At 36.4% G+C, this 24,342-nt stretch overlaps 1 protein-coding gene across 4 annotated transcripts in view; it reads left to right on the plus strand.

The window, feature by feature from the left end:
- Ecpas (Ecm29 proteasome adaptor and scaffold) overlaps window positions 1-24,342 on the plus strand; it is a 119,316-nt gene that overhangs the window by 58,469 nt on the left and 36,505 nt on the right. For all 4 annotated transcript variants that reach the window (XM_050164636.1, XM_050164626.1, XM_050164607.1 and 1 more), the window contains 13 exons: window positions 8,600-8,685; window positions 9,250-9,328; window positions 9,509-9,558; window positions 10,549-10,615; window positions 10,707-10,829; window positions 11,978-12,081; window positions 14,573-14,696; window positions 16,117-16,197; window positions 16,958-17,177; window positions 17,857-17,948; window positions 21,484-21,618; window positions 23,054-23,216; window positions 23,574-23,746. In XM_050164636.1, the coding sequence (XP_050020593.1) occupies window positions 8,600-8,685; window positions 9,250-9,328; window positions 9,509-9,558; window positions 10,549-10,615; window positions 10,707-10,829; window positions 11,978-12,081; window positions 14,573-14,696; window positions 16,117-16,197; window positions 16,958-17,177; window positions 17,857-17,948; window positions 21,484-21,618; window positions 23,054-23,216; window positions 23,574-23,746 (1,497 nt within the window). The remainder of the gene's footprint in view (window positions 1-8,599; window positions 8,686-9,249; window positions 9,329-9,508; window positions 9,559-10,548; window positions 10,616-10,706; window positions 10,830-11,977; window positions 12,082-14,572; window positions 14,697-16,116; window positions 16,198-16,957; window positions 17,178-17,856; window positions 17,949-21,483; window positions 21,619-23,053; window positions 23,217-23,573; window positions 23,747-24,342) is intronic.

The following is a 24,342-nucleotide window of genomic DNA, read 5'->3' on the forward strand; positions in this document are numbered from 1 at the left end:
TATATCATATACTCTTTTATTCCTTTAGAAAGAGATCTTTGCATTTAACTCCTTTGTTTAGCTTTTTTTCTGACTATGACCAATAATAACTTGTAATCAACCCCTAAATAAGGACAAGCCTTCATAATCCTTTGAATAATTGAAAGCCACCTTTATCCTATCTTTTGGGAGTGTGGGTGAAGTAGTTCTCTAGACTACTTCCTGTGGGTGCTTCTATCTTTGGGGGCACCTTAAGAAAATAAGGTGATTGTTTTTTGTCTTGACTGGATTAGGGAGTGAGGCTGTGCCATCTCAGCCAGCAGCCTTGAAACTGGTTTGGATGCAGAGTTCTGAAGAGACTGTAACAGGCATTTTAACATGCTGGGTCATTTGGGCCATCTGTTTTTATTGGTGTCTGGTCTCTTTGCCCTGAAAATACATAAAGGTAAAGCTCATATTTGCATTAGTACAAGTACAGACTGAGTGTTGTACCCAAGTTAGCCAAAATGATTTTTTATTTTATGTTTGAGCAGGTAAAATATACGTTAAGTATTTTATAATTTTTCGAGGTTTATTTCTTTATGTTTGTAGCCGGGATTTTCAGGGTTCTTCTGCAATCAAACCTAATCCATATTAACCTGTTATGAATCTGCATCTCTCATTTCCTGTGGAAAGAAAGCAAAACCCCTTCCCCAAAGTAACATTCTTTGACTTCCTTTTTAAAAGTTAAGGTATCCATAAAGTATCTTTTTTGGTTCAGTTTAGCAGTCCAGTTCACAATCCCATGTTTATCAGCAGCTGCCATTTGCTTATCAGCATTCAAAAAATTCAAAATCAACACAATAATATACAGGATGCAGCGTACCTATGTATTTTTCATCTTTGTGTGACTTTTTTCTTTATATTACTTTGTTCTTTCTTTAAAGATTTTATTGTTCTTAAACCTCTTTTTCTAGATTGTCTAAACCATTTCTCTTTTTTCTCCCAAGCCCGTGTACATTTTTAAACACATTGCAACCCATTTAGAGGATTTTTTTCCATATTAATCTGTCTTTACTGTGTATCTGTAATCTTTTCTGTCTGCAGCTTCCCCTTAGCTCTAGCTTCTTATTGGCTAACTCTTATATTAATTTAACCCATTTCTATTAGTCTGTATATTGTCACATGGCTGGATTACTAGGTAAAGTTCACAACATCTATCTCTGGTGGCTCCATGGTTTCTTTCTAACTCTGCCTTCCTCCTTCTATGCTATAGGCCAAGCCAGTTATTTATTCATTAACCAATAAAAGCAACACATAGACAGGACATCCCACATCATTTCTGCTTTTCTGTTTAAATAAAAAGGAAGGCTTTAACTTTAACACAGTAAAATTACATATAACAAAAAGTTACTAACAAGAATTATAGTTACAATACTTATATCTGTTTTATCTTTTATCATAACTAAAGAAAACTGTAACTATAATTATAAATTCTTCAACTTCATCAAAGACTCCAGAAAAATATAACATTACCTAAGTAAACAGGAAGTGCATTGTAATCAACTTCCAAAATTCTAGAATTGACAGAGACATCTCATTGCCTGGACAGTCACCCAAAGTTATTCTGTACTGTTGGGGCATCCAATCTCCAGCCTACAGGCCCATAGTATCCAACAGATTTTTCCATGAAGCAGGAAATTTCAAAGACAGTTCCACCTATATTGGCAGTTTGTCATTCATTTTCTTCTGTGTCCTTAATGTGTCTGGCAGATTCTTTTATGAAACAGGAAACCCCGAAGTCCCTTTCTCACCTTTAGGCAAGTTCAGCAGTCATTTCTCTGTGGGTCCTACATGTCCAGTCAAGCAGTCCAGGCAAGAGCAGTTTCTTGCCCAAATGGCTAACCAACTCTATTATGAACCTCTTTGATGCCCATCATCCTCTTGAAGTAATTGGTGCTGCTAGGGGCACTCGTGTCTCATTGTCATGAGAAGTCCTAAGTTCTTAAACATTTTAAATGCCATATTCTGAAGGTCTCTGAAAGATTTGAGGAATGTCTGTCTAACTGAAATATATCTTTATACATCTAGAAAACCTAACTAATATGACTACAAGCTTGACTATTATAGATGACTTTCTGTTTACCTATATTTCTTAATTATAAATGAGCTGTACAAACATAATACCTTAATTAAGAGCAAAAATACACAAATAACAAAATTGATCTTAAATTTGTATCAATTGAGCAAGATCCATGCCAATGCCAATCTCTATAGCATACCCCTTTAAATGTAAGGAAATATTTATAAATAATATTTGGGAATATGGGCGTAGTTCTGTCCAAACTCTTACTGCTATTTATTAGGTGAAGTAATTTCTTGAGGGTGTTCAAGGCAACCTTTCAGGGGGTCTTGTTCCATAAAACCACACCAGTCTGGAAGCAGTCCACAGGTTCTCATCCTCTGTGGAAACAAGAAAAGAGCCTCTTTTCCAAAGTAACATATCCTTAGACCCATATTTGGAAGTCATGATATCTTTATAATATACATGCTGGTTTAGCTTAGTGGCTTGTACAATGAAATGCCTATCTGTACTTAGCTCATTCACAGTCAAAAAATTCAAAGATAACACAATAATAGACTCTCTGCAAATTTTCCATTTTTGTGTGGCTTATTTTTACTCTATTACTTTTTAATATTAATATCTTTACTCCTTTAATCTATGACTATCTGTACTCTGTCTCTTTAAAGACTATGTTTTAAAAAAACCATTTGCATCTTTTTATAACTCTCTGTACTTTTTTCCTTCTCTCTCTCAAGCCTACGTACATTTGTCCAACACTCTGACCCATTTAGAGGTCTTTTATGTATGAATCTGTCCTACTGTTTATCTGTAATTCTTTCTTAAAATGCTAAGTGCTTCTTAAAATTTTAAGCTGCATAATTGCTAGGGGTAATATGGCACTGCCTGCTTGCCCCGCTCAGTCCAGCATGGCGAGCCGCTCGCAACCTCTGAGAGCTCCCATGCACACCACTCCACTTCTAGGTCCATGTTGCCACCAAGCAAGCTGTAGCACGTTGCTCATAAACCCCATCCAAATGCCTGCTTTCCTGAAAGAGCCAGAGTCGTGCTGGCAGCATGGCCCAGAAAGCCAGCATTTTAAAATGGCACGGCTTTTTTTCCTGCTACAGCTGAGTCAGGAAAACCTCTCTTAGAGGAGCTGTGGCACGCTGCCAGCAAACAGCAAGAAACTGTGTTAAACTCTGTATTTTTGTGTCTAGAATTAAGCTTTCTCAGGTTTTTAAGTGGATTTTAGTTTTCCACGTTGGTTCCAATTGTGCTTGATATTTGGGTGCCATTTGTAGGCAGAGTTTCTTCAGTATCCTGGCAGCCACTCCCAAATAACCACACTGAGGCTTGTCATTAATTATAAATAGATAACTCAGATTAGCCCATATTTCTTATCTATGCTCTGCCATGTGTTTGTACCTTTTCTGAGTACAAGTTCATTTCCTCTCTGTGTCTCCTCATGATTCTTAGACTCCTCTTCCTCCTTGTGCTCTGCAAGTCCCACTAATCTCTGCCTTTCCAGCTATTGGCCATTCGGCTTCTTTTTAATGTAATCACAGTGACATATATTCACATTGTCAAGGAGTATTCCGCAGAATAGTGCTGCTATGAATGCTCAAGCATCTCTTTGACGCCTTGCTCTCACTTCCTTTATGAATAAATTCTACTTCTAGAATTGTTGGATTATATGATAATTTACAGTTTTTGAGGAACTGCCACGGTTTCATGTTGACTGTATATACCATACAACCTTTCTTCACATTCTTAGTGACACTTAGTTTTGTTTTTGATGATAGCCTTCCTAGTGTTTATGAGGTGATGTTTCTTTTTTCTTTTTTTTTTTTTCGAGATAGGGTTTCTCTGTAGCTTTGGAGCCTGTCTTGGAACTCCCTTTGTAGACCAGGCTGGTCTCGAACTCACAAAGATCCGCCTGCCTCTGCCTCCCGAGTGCTGGGATTAAAGGCGTGCGCCACCATCGCCCTGCTGTGATGTTTCTTTGTAGTGAGCTCTTTTGCTTTCTTCCTCCACTCTACCCCCTCTCTCTCTCTCTCTCTCTCTCTCTCTCTCTCTCTCTCTCTCTCTCTCTCTCTCTCACACACACACACACACACACACACACACAGTTTTAGTTTTATTTTTAGATGGGGTCTTGTTCTTTCTTAAGCTGATTTCTAACTTAACTTGTGGGGTTAAGCTGTCTTTTTGCCTTAGTTTCTCAGTCCTAACTTTGAAGTTTTTTTTTTTTTTTTTTTACATTAAGGAGCCTGTCTGTATCCAGGATATTAGTCCCTTAATTAACTTCATTACTTGTTTTTTTTTTCTTCCATGCTGTTTCTATTATTTACATTAAAATTACTTACTTTATTAGTTCTTTGAGAGTTTCATACAATGGATTTTGATGATTTTTCTCTCCTCCAATTTTTCCCAGAGTTATACCCTGCTTCTTTACCCCTTCAACTTAAAAAAAAAAAATCCTTCAAGACCAATTTGTGCTGCCCAGATATTGGAAGTGTGGTCTTCCATTGCAGAGTAGTTGACTTACCAGGGGCTGTACTCTCAAAAGAAAGCCCTTTCCCAGCAGCCAGTAATTGCTAATAGTTAGGTGTGGGTTGTCCACCCGACTCCATCCTCCATTCTGGGATTTGGTCCTTTAGCTAGTATAGGGTTCGTGCTTGCTGTCACAACCATAATAAACTTGTATGTGCAGCTGCCTTACTATGGCCTGAAGATAATGTGTTTTTTTGTAGTCATCTACCATCCTTTGTACTTCAAATTTGTCCCTGAGCCTTGTGGGGAGGGGTGTGGTATAAATGTTCCCTTTAAGGTTGAACATTCCTCAGTCTCTTATTCTTTACACTGTGTCACTGTTAATCATGATCTACTGCAAAGAGAACATTTTCAAATGATTACTAAGAGATACATTGAGCAGTATGTATAAGAGGTCATTAGGAGTCAGTTTAAACTATCTCCATTTAGCATATGTCTTAGGGTTTCTAGTGCTGATGAACCACCTATACCAAAAGGCAAGTTGGGGAGGGCAGGGTTCATTTAGCTTACATTTGTTCAGTGTAGTCCATCGTTGAAGGAATCAGGACAGGAACTCAAATAGTAGCTTGCACAGCACCTTCCTACACGATGAAAGCTTTCTGGGAGCGATGAAGCTTGTAGGTCTGTATAAGCTTTTTTTTTTTTTTTTTTTTTTTTTTTTTTTTGCCATGTCCATGTTACTCAGGAATATTGTGTCTTGAGTAATAGGATCTTATTGTCAAGTTCTAGAGAGTTACCAAGAGCAACGACAGTAGCCTGTGATGATGATTGGGGGGATCTGTGACTCTTACTAATCTAATGGAAACAGTTTCTATATAGGGAACCTTCTTTTCAGGTATGTCAGGTTTACAACCAAGATTAACCATCATGCTATGTGGTAGTTTAATGAGAATGGACCCTATAGACTCATGTATATTGAATGCTTGGGCCTTAATTCGTGGAACTGTTTTGGTAAGTATTAGGAAGTGTGGTCTTGTTGGAGGAAGTTTGTTACTGTGGGTGGCGTTTAACATTTCAAACGCCCATGATAGCCCCAGTTTCCTCTCTCTCTCTCTGCCTCCAACTTGTGGATCAGTTGTAAGCTCCCAGCTCCTGCTTCTAGCACCATGCTAGACTTCTGCCTTCATGTTCACTGCCATGATGGTTATGGACTCAGCTTTTCAGTAAACCCTCACCCATTGAAGTGCTTTCTTGTATAATTTGCCTTGCTATGATGTCTCTTCACAGCAATAGAAAAGGGATCAAGATACACTGGAAGTCTGCTCCCAGTGTGTTGTCATGGTTTTCAATACTAGAAGGCAATTCAAGCCCTGGTATATTCCATATACAGTGTTCTGTGTATTATTGAGGAAACAGGAAAGAGGTTAAGAGTGGTGGGCTTTTATAAGCCTTTTTCAGTGGTCAGAGTAGGACAGTATCATCATTTACACCTACCAGTCTATCATTCAGGCACTCTGGAAAGAATCATGGTATTTGAACCACTCACCTTAATTCTTCTTTGCTGTGCCTGTGACCACTAGTTCTGTCAAGCTGTCATGGTCTGAGCCTATAGCCTGCTAAGATAGGTATAATACTGAGGGAAGAGCATTCTTCATGTTGGTGCAGTCTTCCTGTTGCTTAGGTGGACTGGTGGCCAATGACTGCTGCAGTCAGCCACAGGTGATGCGGGCTGGACTAGAAGTCTGGTCGATTGGGACTTTGTATTATTTTAGCACTGGGGTTGTCCCAGAGCCTACGTCAGCTGTCAAATTCTGGTGTTAATTGCTTTGTTCCGTACAGCAAATGTAGTCTTGCTCCATACTATGCTGCCTGATTTTGGGTAATCATGACAGAATTCCCTTGCTCCTGTTGTACTGAGTCACACAGCTACAGGGAATCGCATGGTCTTGGGAAGCTGTGATGTATACCTGAGGCTCACTTCTAAATATCTGTAATGTGAGTCAAAACTGGGTCTACCTTAGGATCCGTCAGGTCTTTGCTTGATATTGGGGCAGGTATAATGACTCCAGATCAGGAGTAGCTGCACCTTATGTGAGCTCTGTCTTGTATACAGGGCTATTTATTTCTATCACCATGGGCACGGCACTGAGCTCCAAGATGTCTTAAGCTAGCTTTGGGGCTCTGGATGGAATCCTGCTTCCTATTCTGCAACTGGAGTTTACAGGAGTGATGAAGATAATTTTCAGTTGTAGTTCTAGTGGCTCAGTCTGCCCATATTGACTTAATAGTGCTATTAGTTCTGGAGGTCTTCTAGTTGTGGGCTCATTAGTGGATTTCAAGAATAACGCTTGGATGACTTAATTTCTTGTCTTCCCCGAAGCAAGAAACCTTTCTAAACCCACATTTTCCTGTTTCTAGTTGGAAGATGAGGCTAAGAAGTGGTCGTCTCCTGCCTTGTTCAGTGCTCCTTCTTTTCCTCTACTTCATTGTTGTCTTTGACATCTCTGTCTTTGTTATCTTCGTCGTCTTTGTATTCCTTCTCTTCTGTCTTACTTTGTTTTCTTAGTTCTTCTGAGGGCAGTTTTGTGTCTATAAGGTGATTTCTGGGCAGTCTTAACTCAGAGGCTGTCTTCCTCTGCTTTCTTCATAGATTACTTTTAGAATGTTAATTTTCTTTTTATTTCTGGTTAGATGCTTTTATCATTTAAAGATGAGGAACTTTACAAATCTTCATAAATTGAAATAACCGTGAATTTTTCCTTCTTTAGTCTATTGACGTGGATTATTGTAGCAAAGCAAATATTCTGTCCCTGAAACTTCCTTATCTTCAAGGGCTAAATCTTTACATTAAGAAAAATATTATGTGTATATATGATATGTAGGAAGGTATATGTACTATATTGTGTGTGTGTATATCAGAGAGCACCTCAGTAGAATCTGTTTTGTGGTTCTACCTTTATGTGAGTTTCTGGGATTGAACTCAGGTTGCTAGGCTTTTATGGCAATTGCCTTTACCTGCTGAGCCTTCACCAATCTTATTTGTTCATGGTATATAATAATTCTGATGTGAAGTTAGCTTTAGCTTACTACTTAATTGAGTATGCAGTATTTATCTTTTGTATTGATGATCATAAAAAGCTCATAAAAAGATATGTAGCTTTCTTGTAGTATTTTTTCATCTTAAATTAAGTATTTTTTCCTGGTTTTTTAAAGTATTTAAATTTTTTATCTTTTTATTTTATCTGGGCATGTTTTTATCATTTAAAGATGAGGAATTTTGCAAATCTTCATAAGTTGAAATAACCATGAATTTTTCCTTTTCTATTCTATTGCCATGAGGGAGGTGTTATTGCAATTTGTTTAAAAGAAAAAGAAAAAAAGGAAAACATTGGGCCAGTAAGATGGCTCAGTAGGTAAAGGTGCTTGCTGCCACACCTGAGAACCAGAGTTTAATCCCTGGAACCCACATGGTAGACTAGAGAACTGACTGACTGCAGTGATTTGTTCTTTGACCTCCAGTAATGTGCTTTTCTGTCTGTTAGCACATGAGATTTTATCTCTTAGCCCTGGATTGATTTTCTTTTGGAAAATTAAATAAAGGTTTATTCTACAAGTAATCCTAGCTGAGTAAGCATTCTGAAACTGAATAAACTTTATAAATTCCTAGTTTACATTTTATTATTGTGATATACATATATATGTATATATATATACACACACAAATAATATTGTAGCTTTTAAAATTGGTCAGCTATTGGTTTTTTCAATTTTATTTATTTTTGTTGTCGTTTTGGTTTTTTGAGATAGTGTTTCTCTGTGTAGCCCTTTTTGTCGTGGAACTCACTCTGTAGACCAGGCTGTCTTTGAACTCACAGAGATCCACCTGCCTCTGCCTCCAGAGTGCTGGGATTGTAGGCGTGCTCCACAAAGCCTGGCCAGCTTGTGTTTGTCAATATAAAAGTTGTATTAATTTTGAAGAGCATGGTGTGGTGCTGAGGTCTGTTGTTGAATCTTGACTATTATTTTAAAATGCCAGATTGTTATTTGTTAATTGGTGTTTTTGATTTTGTTTATTTTATATAGGTGGTGTATGATGGACTCTTTGGTACTAATACAAATTCAAAGTTAAGAACATTGTCCCTGCAATTTGTACATCACATTTGTATAACGTAAGTTTTATTTTTTTAACTAATTAACTCTTCATTTTTTTTAGAGTAACCATGTTTCAGCTGTTTTTATTTCTTCTTTCCTAAAAAGCAGTTATATTCATCTTAGAAAGATTCCATTGTTTAAGATTTTTTGTTGTTGTTTTTTTTTTTTTTTTTCGAGACAGGGTTTCTCTGTGGTTTTGGAGCCTGTCCTGGAACTAGCTCTTGTAGGCCAGGCTGGTCTCGAACTCACAGAGATCCGCCTGCCTCTGCCTCCCAAGTGCTGGTAAATTATACTTACATGGGTGTGTCTGTGTGGGTCTGTTCATGTGTGTGATGGTTCCTGCAGAATACAGAAGAAATCTGTGAATCCTCTGGAGCTGGAGTTGCATGTAGTTTGTGAGTTGCACAGTATAGGTATTGAGAACTAAACTAGAGTTCTCCGTAAGAGCAGTGCCAGCTTTTGCTGCTGAGTCACTTCTCTAGAAAGTTTCAGGCTTTATATATTGCTTAGCTGCATTTGTTGCTAATTTTTAAAAGAGATCATCTGAAAGGATATTTTGGTTTTCATTTTTGTTTTTAAAGCTGCCCAGAAATCAAGATTAAGCCTCTAGGCCCTATGCTTTTGAATGGTCTCACTAAGTTGATAAATGAATATAAAGAGGTAAGTGGCTTGTCTTTTAAGTTTTAACATAAGAAGAGGGAGGGAGGGACAATGGGTTGACACCCCCACACACAAATAAAAAACAGGCAAAAAATGTTTTAAATAAGTTAATGATTTTGGCAAAAGGATTTACTGTTTATTGTATTTTTTTGTTTTCTTTTTCTTTTTTTTAATTTTAAGGACCCTAAATTGTTGTCAATGGCATATTCAGCTGTTGGGAAACTCTCCAGGTGAGTATGTCTTTGTTTCTGTGAGAGAGAGCTGTTGAAACTTGAGAAAAATTTATTTGAAATTAACAGTAGATGGAGAATTATTTAGAAATTATTATTTAGAATTCTTATGATTCTGACAGGAAATGTATTTTATGACAATAGGCCGTTTAGAAATGCCTTCTTTTTAGAAAAGAAGATTTAAGTTTACCTTTGAAAATACATTACCATAATAAATTTAGTCTTGAAATTTGGTTTTAAACTGAGTTGTGTCAAAATAGGTTATCATTATGGTTGCATAATGAATTACATTATAGATATTAGGTTAACCTTTAGTGTTTTTGTTGTTTCTTATCACTAAACCTCACAGTCTCATCTGATGTTAATTATGAGTATGAATGATCCTGTTTTCAAAGATTTGTTTTCCTCTGTTCAATTTCTTCTTGTATTATCCTCCTTCATTTTAAACTGGAGGGAAAAAAAGATGAAATTTATTCTGTGGTACCCATGTGTTACTTTGGCTCCTGCAGACATAGGCTGTGTATTGCTCTCCTTTGATGTGAAGGGAAAGAAACTTCAGAGTTCAGAAGAAAGTGACCCTAGATCAGCTCACAAGCACAGAGTTGTCTTAAACTCTGTCCCTTTAGTGTGAAGTAGCATAGCCTCTTACTATTGTAGATTTTCCTTTAAATTACAATTTAATATCTCTTCCTTTATGCTAAAGTCTGGAATGTAAACTGGTTGCAATGAATGTTATAGAAGGAATACCTGGAAATATAAATATAAATAATGTAAATACAAATATTTGTTGACAAAGGATTATTTATATAATTGAAAAATTAAATAATCACTTTAAAGAATATGTGGCTCCTGAATAAAGTAACCTGATGATACTGACGTACTTAGTGTTGTGAAAATGTGTGCTGAGGAATGTTTGGATATAGTTTCATTTTCTACCGCTTTTCATCCCATGAAAATTTATGATAATGATATTCTTACATTCTCTTATAGTCGAATGCCCCATTTATTCACTAAGGATATAGCTCTTGTGCAACAGCTTTTTGAAGCCTTGTGTAAGGTAGGGAAACATATTGTCAAGTTTACACTTCTGCATGGATACTTTCCTGGAAGTCTGCTAGGAGGGAAACACCATTTTTCTGTCTTTACAGGAAGAACCCGAGACTCGACTTGCCATTCAGGAAGCCTTATCTATGATGGTTGGAGCATATAGTACCTTAGAAGGAGCACAGCGAACTTTAATGGAGGCACTTGTAGCTTCATATTTAATAAAGGTAGGCCCAGCTATGTAAATGACAATTGCTAATAGTATATACTTTTTTTTACATTAAACTTTTAAAAGTTGATAAGTATAAATTGTACATGCTTAATGGGTATAATGTTTCAGTAAGTGTGTACAGTTACATATAAATAAAAAAATACCCTTTTCTAGCTTTTTTTGAAATATGCAATATTTTAGTATCTGTAGTTATTCTTCTACATATTGGGACGCCAGAACTTTTTTTTTTTTTTGTATCTAACTCATTTGGTACCTGTAGACCTACCTCTCCTCTTTACCTGTATCTGGTCTATTCTCAACTTCCATGAGATCACCTTTTTTAGAAAGGTGTCTTAGAAAGAAAAACTACACAGGAGTCTAAGAGATACATTGTGAGATTGTGTGACATTTGTCTTTCTGTGCCTATTTAACTTGTCTTCTAGTCTCATCCATATTGTTGCATATGATATTACTTTTTAAATTATTATTTTGTAATTCTCACATATTTCACTTACGCTTTTGGCTGGAGGAATATGTTGGGGGAAGGTACATAGAAGTAAGCCTTTAGCGACAGTGAACTTTCAAACTGGCCAGTTTCAACAGTTATTAATCTAAATTAAGGAAATATAATTGCATATTTGAGTTTCTGCTCTCAAGTCATTGTTAACGTCAGGACAAACCTGAGAAAAAGATATTTTTGTTTCAAATTTATAGTAAGTAAGGTCATATTCTATCCTTTGAAAAACATCTGAATTTCACTTTGTGACTAAGAGTTTGAAAGCTGGCAAAGATAATGATGGAGGCCTCACAGTGGCCTTGGCTTCAAGTTTGGACGGAAGTGTGTATGTAAAGAGAGATCTCTTTGCTAGGATCTTTGCTCGATTTGCAGGATCCTTCTAGACCATAGAAGTGCGTATGAGTAATGTCAGAGACGTCTAAGTAGCATGATCTTAAATAGGACTAATGGTATAGTTCAGTGGTGGATCTGTGTGTAACGTGTGAGGTCTGTCCCCCCACAAGGGAGCTCTTGAACAATGGTTTATCTTGATTCATATTGTTTTGGACATGTGTTTATTGATATATCAAATTTATATACATTAGGTTGACTTAGGACTGGATTGAGATGCTGATAATTATTGCTGTTTTTGTTTGTTTGTTCAATAGCCTGAAGTTCAAGTTCGGCAAGTTGCAGTGAAATTTGCTAGCACAGTGTTTCCTTCAGATCATATACCTTCCAGATATTTGCTCCTACTGGCTGCAGGAGACCCGTAAGTTTAGAAATGTCAAATTGAACTTGGGTTAATTAAGTATATTTTAAAATTACTAAAATTTATGTTGGTTGCAAAGTTGGCTGATGAAATTTAGAAGTAGTTTATTATGGAGTTAAAAGTATATACCTTCAAGTGATCCATAATAATATAGCTATATATTTACATGTCAAATTAGCATATATGTCTAAAATATATGACACATAGATAATATAGATAGAAAAATTATTGTGAAATAGTCAAATGTAAATAAAGCAAACCTCATAATTGTATAAATAATATAATTATACTTAGATATGTAATTGTATAGAGAGGTCCTCTAAAGGAGAAAAAAGGATCACTGCCTTTGATTGCTTAATATACCTATTTTGATATTTAATTTTGTTGATAGAATATCTTTTGTATCTAATATGTTAAGATTTTAAAATGAGGTTTGCATGTATATGTGTGTGTATTACATTACTGTTGTTCTAAAGTGTACTTTTTCATGTGACTAATGTGCTACCTACTGCACTAATGAGACACCTCTTTTCATCATTTAAGTATTTCTGAAATTGATAAATGATCTTAAGCTATTATGTAAATATAATAAAATATAAGTGTGCCTATTCTAAGAACTCTTATCAAACCTATTACCTGTTTTATAGTCTCTGACATCTTAACATGTGTGAAGTACTCTCTATCTGCCATATTATGATTATTATATCTAATTATTTTTTCTTTTAAATAAGATTATCTTATTTTAAAGTCTAAAATAAAATTAAGCTTCATTTTATTATTTGAATAGCCTTCCCATAAACTCTGTGGTCAGTTTAAAAAATATGGGAAGTTACTTGATAACTGTTTGAGAATTTTAATTAGTTCTGTTAGATATGCCTCTGATGTCTCCCTTCAGTATGAATTGTATGTATTTTAAGTGAGTTCACTGAAGACAGGTTCTGACTTTTGTTTTTTGATTTTTTTTCCTTCTTAATGATTTGCATTTCATTTTGGCTCCAGTGGTGGTTTTGATTGTTAGTCTTGTTTTTGTTGACCCCCCCCCACCTTAAGTTTTCTAGCTACATGTCAGATATCCTAGTTTCTGTGAGCTAAGGTAGCAGTTGGTGTTAGAACAAGATTTCAGTCTAGGAACTTAGACAAACCTTAACCAGCATTTTATTTATACCACAAAAACCAAAACATGACTTGTTGAAATAAGAAGCGGCGGGGCTGCGTCCCCAACACCCTGGCCGCTTGGCTAGCTCATGCCCGAAATAACAACACACAAACTGTATTCTGTTAAACACTGCTTGGCCCGGCTAGTTCCAGCTTCTTATTGGCTAGCTCTTACATATTGTTCTAACCCATTTCTAATAATGTGTGTAAGCACCCCAAGGTGCGCTTACCGGGAAGATTCTAGCCTATGTCCATCTTGGGTTGGAGCTTCATCGCGTGTGCCTCAGAGAGCAGAGCTATCAGGAGAGCTGAGCATGGCGTCTCTGCTCCAGAGAGCGGAGCTGTCGGGTCTCTCCGGGAGCAGAGCAGAGTCTGACCTCACTTCCTCTTCCGCCCAGAATTCTATTCTGTTTACTCCTCCCACCAATGCTCTAACCTATCAGGGCCAGCCAAGCAGTTTCTTTATTGCTCAATGACCTTCCTCCATCAATGACTAATTTAGTATTTTATTTACTTTTTAGTTTAATAAAAATTGTTCTTTTCAAGCAAGAAATCCTCTAGCTTTGCCTGCTTGTTCCTTCCTGCCATTCTGTAGGGTACTCTTAGGAATTCAGGACCCGTTCAGAGGCAGTTGAGGAGTTTTGAGAAGACTTGTAATACAGAAGCAAAGTAAAGCTGTGAGGTCATTTTTTAGGTGTCATGAAATACATTAGTTTTTTTTGTTGTTGTTGTTAGTTTGTTTTTACTTTTCGAGACAGGGTTTCTCTAGCTTTGAAGTCTGTCCTAGAACTTGCTCTGTAGACTCACAGAGATAGACCTGCCTCTGCCTCCCTTGTGTTGGGATTAAAGATGCGTGCCACCACCTCCAAGTTAGATTAGGTTTTATAGTTGTACATATGAATGCCATTCAGGTGCCAGCTTTTGTAGAATTGTAGACAAACTGCTAAGAAGTGTCAGAATTGAGGTGGTTTTGTAGAACACAGTACATGCTACTGAGTTTTAATGTGTGTTATAGTTGTTTGTGATTTAGTTTTATTAAGAGTAAAAGCACACAGATATATATTTGCATAATGAATTGCAGTAATTACTGTCTTGTTTTTTCCCTGTGAGTAAAAGTTAAAGATGTAAGTCAAGTGAATCTCCAGATCTCATTAAATTACCCAAAGATTGTAAGTTTTATTTTACTTTTTATTTACTGCTTATATAGCCCAAAATGTATTCAAGACAGTTTGTCAAAACTCCAGCTGTCAAATAAAATTTCTGTTTCCATTCTTCAAGTGGTGACTCTTTCAGTTGGCAAAGGTTATTTTTTAATTTTTATTTGTCTCTCTAAAAGACGAGAAGAAGTCCATGGTGAAGCACAACGTGTGTTACGATGTCTTCCTGGTAGAAACAAAAAGGAAAGTGCTTCTAAGCAGATGCCATCTTTTCCAGAAATGGTATATTACATTCAGGAAAAGGTAGGCATTTTATTTATAGGTAATTAGTGTGAAACATAATAGATGTTGAAGTAAAATGGACATTTTAAATGTAAAAATTCTATACTTAGATATTAAATAATAAAGTTCCTAGCAATCATAGTACTTACAATAAGCGGGAGCTACAAAGTAAGGAGAGAAATATAATTCTTATATATAATTGGTTTGTTTAGCCTAAATACAAGTGACTTGTAATTCTTTTAATGCTTGTCAGCATTGAGTATGTTGAAGAAAATTTTCCTTTGGTATGACATAGTTAAAAACACATCTTTAAAAAGATTAAATTTGTTTGTTTTGCTAGTTTTATCTCCTCTTTAATGACATCAGATGTCATAAAGTAAGGATGCTTTGGAGCAGCTCAGGGTTTTTCTACTATTGTTATTCCAAATTATTTTGTAGATCTCTGCTTTGCATAGGGTTTCTGCAGCTGACTCAGCATTGGCAGTAGTCATCCTCAGCACTGACTGTCCACTCTTCATGTTGGTCTGTTTTGATTATGTTAGAGACTAGCATTTGGAGTGTGAGGGACACATGCAGCAGGAAGATGTTTTGTTTTGAAAAGACAAATGCAGGTGACTGTTTTGTTTAGAAAAAGACAGAAAAATGTTTTGTTTAGAAAAAAAAAAATGCATGGGACAGAGAGGTAGCTAAGTGGTTAGGAGCATATACTACTCTTGTAGACCTGAGTTTGATTTTCAGGATCTGTGTCCAGCTGTATGTGACTACAACTCTGGAGGATCCGATGCATCTGTCCTTTGTGGGGCCCCTGCACTCGTATGCACACACCCACACCCAGATACATTTGCATTCACATAATATAAAATTATAAAAATAAATCTTTAGGGCTGGAGAGAAGACTTAACAGTAAGACATTTTGCTGTCTTGCAGACGCATGGTTTGGTTCCCAGCGTCCACATGATGCCTCACGATCATTGTAATCCTAGTTCCAGTGGATCTAAGTGTGCATATGGTACACTTAGGCAAAACATTCATATACATGAGTAAAAGTTATCAAATTTTTAAAAAGGAAAAATCTTGAAAAAGTCAAATGAAAGGGACTGGACTCAAGGCAAGGAGTCAATAGTACACTGTTTTTTTTCTGACAGGACCTGGGTTTGATCCCCAGAATTCACATGGTGGTTCACAACCTTCTGCAGCTTCAGCAGAGGGGATATTAAATGCCCTTCTGGCCTCAACATACTCTGCATGAGTGTGATACACAGTCACATATTCTGGCAAACACCTATATAGAGAGAGCAAAATAAACCTTAAAAAAAAAAAAACCCCAAAGACAAATACAAATCAACAATAGCAATATAGTTAGATGTACAGTTATTTTGAGCTGAGTAAGAGAACGGTTAATTTTCAAAAGTGTAATTTGTTTTGGGCTTATCTTTATTAGGCTTCCCATCGGATGAAAACTCCAGTCAAATACATGACCGGAACCACTGTCCTTCCATTTAATCCAGCAGCATTTGGAGAGGTAGGACTTGTGTGTCTTCTAACATCATACCTAAGGTGTATCTGATCCTTTGCCTTATATTAAACTCATATTATGGTATTCTTGTCCTTTTAGGGTGTTTGGTATTTTTTTTTGTTTTAATTCATAGTTAACTCACTGAGGTTTCCTACTCACCTCCAACCCCTGTCTCAGGTATCAAACATGGGGCCTTAGAAACCCCAGACAAGTACTCTACTGCTGAGTCACCCCTAAATTCCCGGTCCCTGTCTCTATTTCAGAACAAGGTGCTCTGCATTGGTTACTGTTGGGCTTTTGTAACAAGTTAGATTTGACTTTTAAAGCCTACTGTTGAAATTGCTAGGATTTTCTAGGCTGGAAGGCAAGATAGGGTTTATCACATTTATTGAGAGTATTAATTTATCACATCTAAGGTGGGTTTTATGTTTTAAATTACTGATTTGCACCAATTAAACTGCAATTAATCTTGTTAGAGTAGGAAGTTGGGTAGGCTTCAGTCCTAGCATGAAGAAGAAAAAGTAGTCAAGCCTTTCATTAAGAAAACTTTCATTAAGAAAACACATCTGGATTTGTGAAATCTTGTTATTCGTTTTGTTAAATTGTTAATTTAGTTAGCATATTGAATCATGCTTCCTGGCTTCTATTGAGATTTTGTAGTGTTTCATAAAGGAGGGTGAGGAGTGAAATCTGAAGATTGTCACGTTGAAGAACGCCCCACACTGACTTTTTAAGAAGTTGGCATTTCTCGTCTTTCTGGTTTTAGATAGTTCTTTACTTGCGCATGTGCCTGGCTCATAGTGCAGGTGTGGTGCCCACCTCTCAGAGTTTGGCTGATATGCAAGATCATGCTCCAGCTATTGGACGGTACATTCGGACGTTAATGTCAAGCAATCAGGCGACAGCTTCATCTTCTAAGAGTGGAGAAACCAACCCTGTCCAAATCTACATCGGTCTGCTTCAACAGCTGTTAGCAGGTGTTGGAGGTAGGAACATAATCATACTAGGAAAAAACAGTAAAACAATTAAGCAAAAAGTTAATTTTACCTTTCTCTTCAGTATTTGTACATCTGGCTCCAGTGGGTAAGTTACAAACCCATGATCTTACAGATGACGCTGGTTAAACCCACTGGGCCTCAAAATATAATAAAAAGATAGTAATTGGGGAAAGGACTTGTAGGTAGGAGATGGTTATATGTATGTGTGTGTGTGCAACAATAGGGATGAGAAAGAAAGAAATGAGGGTCGGGAGTTACACTAATCAGAATATACTATATATATACACACAAAATCCGCAAAAAATAAATTCAATAAAAATGTAAAAAAATAAATTTTAGACTGTGCTATGAATTTGCAGCCAATCTATTCCAACCTTCTTGACTTTTGTAAATAAACATTAACCACTGTTTACTTTCTCAGTCTACCTGATTTATTGTTGGTGAATTTTTCATTTCAGAAAGATGTTAATTTGTCTTTTTAACTGCATATGAAGAGCAGGACATCCTATTGATAACTGAATTGCATTCTATATATTGAATTGAATTTTTCTATCTTTAGACCAGAATTTGTGTTTAAACAGTAATATTACATTTGAGAGGAATTTAGGGATTTCTTTATATTCATTCTTTTTCATGAAAGTTAAAATAGTTCTGAATTCTTATTTAGGTTTGCCAGTCATGTACTGTCTATTGGAAGCTGTGTCAGTGTATCCAGAAAAATTGGCTACCAAATTTGTAGACAAAACAGAATGGATAAAGGTATGTCCTCATGACATGTTTATTTCTCTAAGAATTCAGGTATTTCAAACTAATTAAGGCATCTTTCTTCCTACCAGTCTTAATATGCTCTTTACTACCTTTAAGTCATTTAAAAAATGACTTAAAAAATGAAAACATGCAGGTCGACATCCCTCATGACACATCTTGGTGATGCTGTGGGATGAATTTAAGAATCAACAATTAAAAATATTTTTCTGAGCCGGGTGGTGGTGGCACACGCCTTTAATCCCAACACTCTGGAGGCAGAGACAGGTGGATCTCTGTGAGTTCAAGGCTAAGCATAGTTCGCAGAGTGAGTTCCAGGGTAGCTATAGCTGTAGCTCTTACACAGAGAAACAAACAAGCAAAACAAAACAACAACAAACACTTCAAAAATATTTTATAATAATAGGTATATAATTTTGAAAAACACATTTACATGGTATATTTATTTGTCAAGAAGCACTTCTGTAGTTGTGACATGCCTTTAAATCTTCTCAGTTTCCCACTCGTCCTCGCTTCTGACAAACATACAAAGGACATTAATAGTTTTATGAGGTGAAACTTTCTATATTGCTTATACATATATACATAAAACAATGCATTTAAAATGTTTCCTTTCACAGTTTTGCCTTTCTTTTACTGGGTAGTAGAGCTTGTAGCTAGTCTTGTAACTGTGTAGAAAACTCCTTTTTATTTTAATAGCATCATCATTTTCCATTGCTTGGTTAATTCTAGATCCTTATTATTGACCATTTAGGATTCTTATCTGTTGCAGTGCATAATACTATTTAATTCTATTTTCCATTCAGAGAAATAATTTTTCATAGCAGGGAGGATTTATTGTATGTCATGGGCGAATGTATGAGTGAGAAGTGTAGGTTTTAGATTTCCAGATGTGGAAGACATGAGTCTATAATTTTGATCATGCCCACCCTTCATGTGGGGAGTACTACTAAGTTATGCTACCAGCTCAAGTAAGAGTGCTCTCCTCTCATAACACCAAAGGTGTTAGCAAATAAAATTGTAAGTATAATTTGAATTTAGTAAAATTATGGCTCATACAGTTGTGTATGTATCTCTTTTGTGCTGTAATGTAACTCATTCTGGAAACTAGCTTGAGTTATGGTAAAATTTATAGATTTTATCTTTAAATTTGAAGATAGGAATGTAGTTTGTTGAGAGATACAAGTTTTTAATTTTTCTTGAGAAGATTTGGTCTTTTGAATGTGCTTCTTATTTTAAAAAGGGTTATCATTCTTTGTGGATATTTTCTAATTTAAACGAATGGCGTAGGTTTTGATCACTTAATAGAAGTTAAGAAAACTTTCTATGATATGAAGAGTAACTAGAATATGAGTTTGGTTCTAGGGCCTGTATACAGTGACCTATGAACTAAAAATAAGGTTTTATTCTTGCTTTTTCACCTTCCTCCCTCCCTCCCTCCCACCCACCCTCCCTCCCTCCCTCCCTCCCTTCCTTCCTTCCTTTTTTTTCTTTTCTTTTTTTTGAGACAAGGTTTCTCTTTGTAGCCCTGGCTGTCTAGAACTGAATGTATAGACCAGGCTGGCTTTGAACTTAGAGATAGACATGCCCCTGCCTCCTGAGTGCTGGGATTAAAGACGTGTGCCACTGCCACCTAGCACTATTGTTCACTTTATCTGAAAAAAAAAAAAAATGCTGGAGTTTGAAAAGAGTGCTTTGCACGTGGTAGGCCAGTGTTTTTCCTCCGAACCAGAACTATAGATCTTTTATATTTGTAAGTAGGTGAAAAAAATAACAAAACACATTATTTCATGACATACAGGCTGCAGTCCTCATTTTATTGGAACACACTTGTGTCCATCCCTCTATGTATTATCTTTGCCTGCTTTTGTGAACAGTGGCATAATGGAGTAGCCCCCAGAGTGACCAGATAGACCACAGGGTCTTGGTTTTTCACAGAAAAATTGGTTTACTGATCTTTATTTTAAATCAACTACATTTATTTTGCCTGTTTTTAATGGACATGCAGCTAAGATTTTTTGTTGTTGTTTTGAGACAGGGTTTCTCTGTGTAACATTCTTGGTTGTTTGAACTTCCTTGGTAGACCAGGCTGGCCTTGAACTCATAGAGATTCACCTGCCTCTGCCTTCTAAGTGCTGAGATTAAAGGCAAACACCACCGCCGCCCAGCTGAGATTTTTGTATATAATTTCAGCTCATTACAATTTTTTTCTTTATTTTATATTTTTAATAAAATATAATTAAATCACTTCTCCCTTCTCTTTCCTCCTTTTAATCCTTCCCATATTCCTCCCCAACTCTCAAATTGATAGCCTCTTTTTCTATTAGTATTTTATATATATGTATGTGCGTGTATATATACATATACACACACAGAGAAAAATATATTCATACAGTCTGATGAGTTCATTTTTGTTGTTTGTGTGTATATGATTTCAGGGCTGACCACTTTGTATTGGATAACCAGTCAGGGCGCTCATCCCTGGGAGAGGCTAATTCTCCCTCAGCAATCATTGGTTGCCTGTAGTTCTTTGTCTAGGGGTGGGACCTGGTAAGATTTCCCTCTACTGTGTTAGCATGTCTATTAGTATTGTCATTGTTTGGGTCTTGTTTATCCAACCAATTTGAAGAGAGACAGTCTTATGACACCCCTATCTCCAAAACCTGTTCTGTGATGTTACGTGAATCATAGAGGCAGGAGCTGTGCTGCAAATGTATCCATTCAGGCTGAACTCTCCCACAATCCATTGATGTTTGCATTGTGTTCAGTTGTGGTTTTCTATAATGGTCTCCATTTGTTATAGAGAGAAGCTTTTATGATGAGACATGATAAGTATTCTTACCTCTGGGATAGGAATAAGATTTAGATTGTAGTTAGGAATTATCCTGGCCTAACTAAGTGGTAATAGTTCTTTTTTAATACCTCACTAGTCCTGGATAGTTGGCTAGATTTATAGTACCAGGCATGATTTCCCTTCTTTTGAATGGGCCTTGAGTCCATTTAGATAGCTGTTGGTTACCATTGATTTGGCTTGCCATTTTGACACGTTTCTGGATATCTTGCCTTGCTGGTCATTGTGGCTCATAGATGTCACAGCTGAATAGGACTGTTAAATATGGCACTTGCATAGTATTTTGTGATACTATGGAAGCTAGACTGTGGGAAGGAGGATTTCAGGTTAGATCCAGTTCAAATATATTAAGCTTGTTTTTGAATATTTCATATGTGAACATAAAAAATTCTGACAATTCTCTCCCTTATTTCTTTCTATCTTTGTCTCACACCTTTCACCCTCTTCTACCGCACCGCTGCCCTCTTTCCCATATGTGTGCCCTTTGTATTATAACTGTCCATTGGAGCCTGGCAGAGTCATTTTGTTTGGAAACAATAATTTCTTGCATTGCATTTTTCATGGAGAACAATAGATTGAATGTTAAATATATCATTTACTTTTATAATTTTAAATGTCAACTTCTCAGCAGGAAGATGGTTATGAATCATATACCTCTCTCTTTTCTGTGTTGCTCAGAGTCTAATGAGTAGCAGTAAAGAAGAAATGCGTGAATTGGCGGCCTTGTTTTACTCGGTGGTTGTGTCAACAGTATCTGGAAATGAATTAAAGTCAATGATAGAACAACTTATAAAGGCTACAAAAGACAATCATGTATGTTACCAGTTTATCTTCATTCTTCTTTATTGTTTAAATAAAACAACTTTGCATTTTGACAAAATATACAAACCTGTCTCTGAAACTCAGGCACTGTGATTAATCCTAGGGCAAGTTTTCTTTTTTTAAACCAGCAGATTTATCCAGTTTGAGATCTAAGTACTGTTATGACAAGAACTTAGGAGCCATTTTGCTAGAAAGAATCAATTTCTACTTTGTGCCTGTAAGACAGTGAAAAATATGAAATTTTGATTATGAAATATGGAAAAAAAGAAATGACATTTTGTTTCTATCCCATTTTTCTCTCAATTCTGGAAATAGTTGAATCTTTAAGGGACATCTTCTTAGATTAGGAAATTTACTTGCAAGAGTGGACTAACCTGAACATGTTGGAGTTTTTGAGCCTGAGTTTCACTCACTGTGTAGTCGAGGCAGCTTTCAGACTCGAGATTCTCCTGCCTTAGTATGTGCCACTGTACTCAATTTTGTTCTCATTTTTAGTAGGTGATAGGGTTTTACATAGTATCTGATTGTACTTTTAGTTTTTAGGTTTCCATTTGTAAAGCAAACTTACACATTGTTTATAAGCCTTTATAAGTAAAAATTGGATAGATGTGTTGATTCTGTCACTCCAATTAGTATATTTTAACTATGTGTTTGAAAAGTACTGTTTTAGTTAATGTGCACATTGTGGTAGGCATTTATTTGGGAATCTCCAGGGCTGCCTGGTGTTTAGTTATTAGCTCTTCCCACCCCCATCTCTGCTACCACTTAATAACTGCAGTAAAAGCAAACTTGATTAGTATATTACCTAATTTGTATTTGAAGATTTTAGTAGTTAGAAAAAGGACTGCTCATTGTATTTTGTTGGCAGTATAGAGAATTTATCCTTGACCATTATGATAACTAGCTAAATAAACAAGAAGAAAGCATAATGGGTTATAGTGATGCTCAGTGGTTAAGAGCACTTGGCTGCTTTTCAGAGGACCTGGGTTCAATTCACAGCACCCACATGGCAGCTCACAACCGTATGTAACTCCATTTCCAGGGACCTGATACCCCTTCTGGTTTCTGGAGACAGTGCATGAACATTAGCACACATTGAGGCTGACACTCATACATAAAATAAAAATTAGATAAGAAGGAAAGTATAAGGACTACAGAAGCATATTTAAAAAGTCACCTGACCCACAGTTGAGGCTGTATGAAATTAAAGTATCTAAATCTGGATATGTGTAGAGATTCTCCGCATTCTCTGCTAGAAACTCTTGTTAGAAACTGCTCTTATTTAAGTTTAAGTCATTGACTTTTAGTAGAATCATTTTATTTTCTAGCCTTAGGTTTTATGAGAGAAATTACTCTAACAACAGTTATTTCAGCATGTCTTTTCATGTGTGAGGTAGAAACAGTGCTGTTACGTTATTAAATTCAGAGCCCTGAGGTACAGCATGGATCTTTGCTTGCACTGGGATTCACTGTGGGAAGATACCTGGCTAAGAAGAGGCAGAGAGCCGCAGAGCAGCACGGCCTGGAGACAGATGCCGGTCTCTTGCCTGAGCAGGAGGAGCTCATTCGGAATGCAACGGAAACAATAGGTCAGTGCTGTACTGACTTGGGTGCTGCAGGGTTTGGATTATGTTAAATTTTTAATATGGTATTTTAGTTTCTTCTTATATTTCACTTTAAAGACACGAGCTTTTCCATAAAATAACCCGTTTTCTCCATGTTCTTATATCCTAGTGTCAGTTATGTTATGGGGAAAACTAACGTTCCAGGACACTGAAGTCCTGTTGTCGGGCTGTCTAACCAGTACATAGTGTCAGCAAGGGGTCACCCAGAAAACACCAGAGACCTTGGTTTCCTGCTGCTGCTGTAAAAAATCAGTACATGGCTGATTGTTTTAAATCAAGAATAACAAGTGTGCTATCTGTTGTGTCTACATGTGCTCACAGGTTCATTTTTAGACAGTACATCACCTCTGTTGGCAATTGCTGCCTGTACAGCCCTGGGTGAAATTGGCAGAAATGGTCCTCTCCCGATCCCCAGTGAAGGATCTGGATTCACCAAACTTCATCTGGTAGAAAGCTTACTCAATAGAATCCCTTCCAGTAAAGAAACAAATAAGGCAAGCCTTTCTTTTTTTTTTTTTTTCCCTTTCCTTTCTGGAATTCATAGTTGTATGAACTAACAAAGCCAAGTTATTATGAGTATAGTCATCTATCTGTAGCCATCCGTGCCCACTGCAGATAGAATAAGGTTTTACTAATGTGTTAAAAATGATAAAGATGTAATTTTGATAAAGGTATTTGTTTTTTTAAATTGGTTTTTGAGGGAGACATGTATAAACTGCTTTGTATCTTATTTTTTGACCCGGTTATTCTAATTTAGCTCCTTAACAGTTTGGCTTTCAGTGACTATTTTTTTTTTAATTTTTTTTTTTCAGTGACTATTTTTGTCATGCAAAAGATAGATGTAAGTGTCCAGTCTCCTGATCTATATAGCTTTAGGGCAGTGCGGATCTTACTCTCTCACAGCCAGTCTGGCTTGGAGAAGTGTAGGCATTAGGAAGCGGTGTGAATAAGCTGAGGGAAGAATAGTTAGAGTTTTTAAGTTGAGATAATTGTTTTCATAGACTTTACAACATTCTTGTAATTAAAGTACCCGATGTCGAAGATGAAGGTGCTTTAATGAGTAGGAAAATACCAGTTTACTATAAGTTTA

The sequence above is a fragment of the Alexandromys fortis genome, unplaced genomic scaffold, assembly GCF_014885135.2.
Source record: "Alexandromys fortis isolate MF-2015 unplaced genomic scaffold, M_Fortis_MF-2015_v1.1 scaffold_18, whole genome shotgun sequence".
Classification (NCBI taxonomy): domain Eukaryota; kingdom Metazoa; phylum Chordata; class Mammalia; order Rodentia; family Cricetidae; genus Alexandromys; species Alexandromys fortis.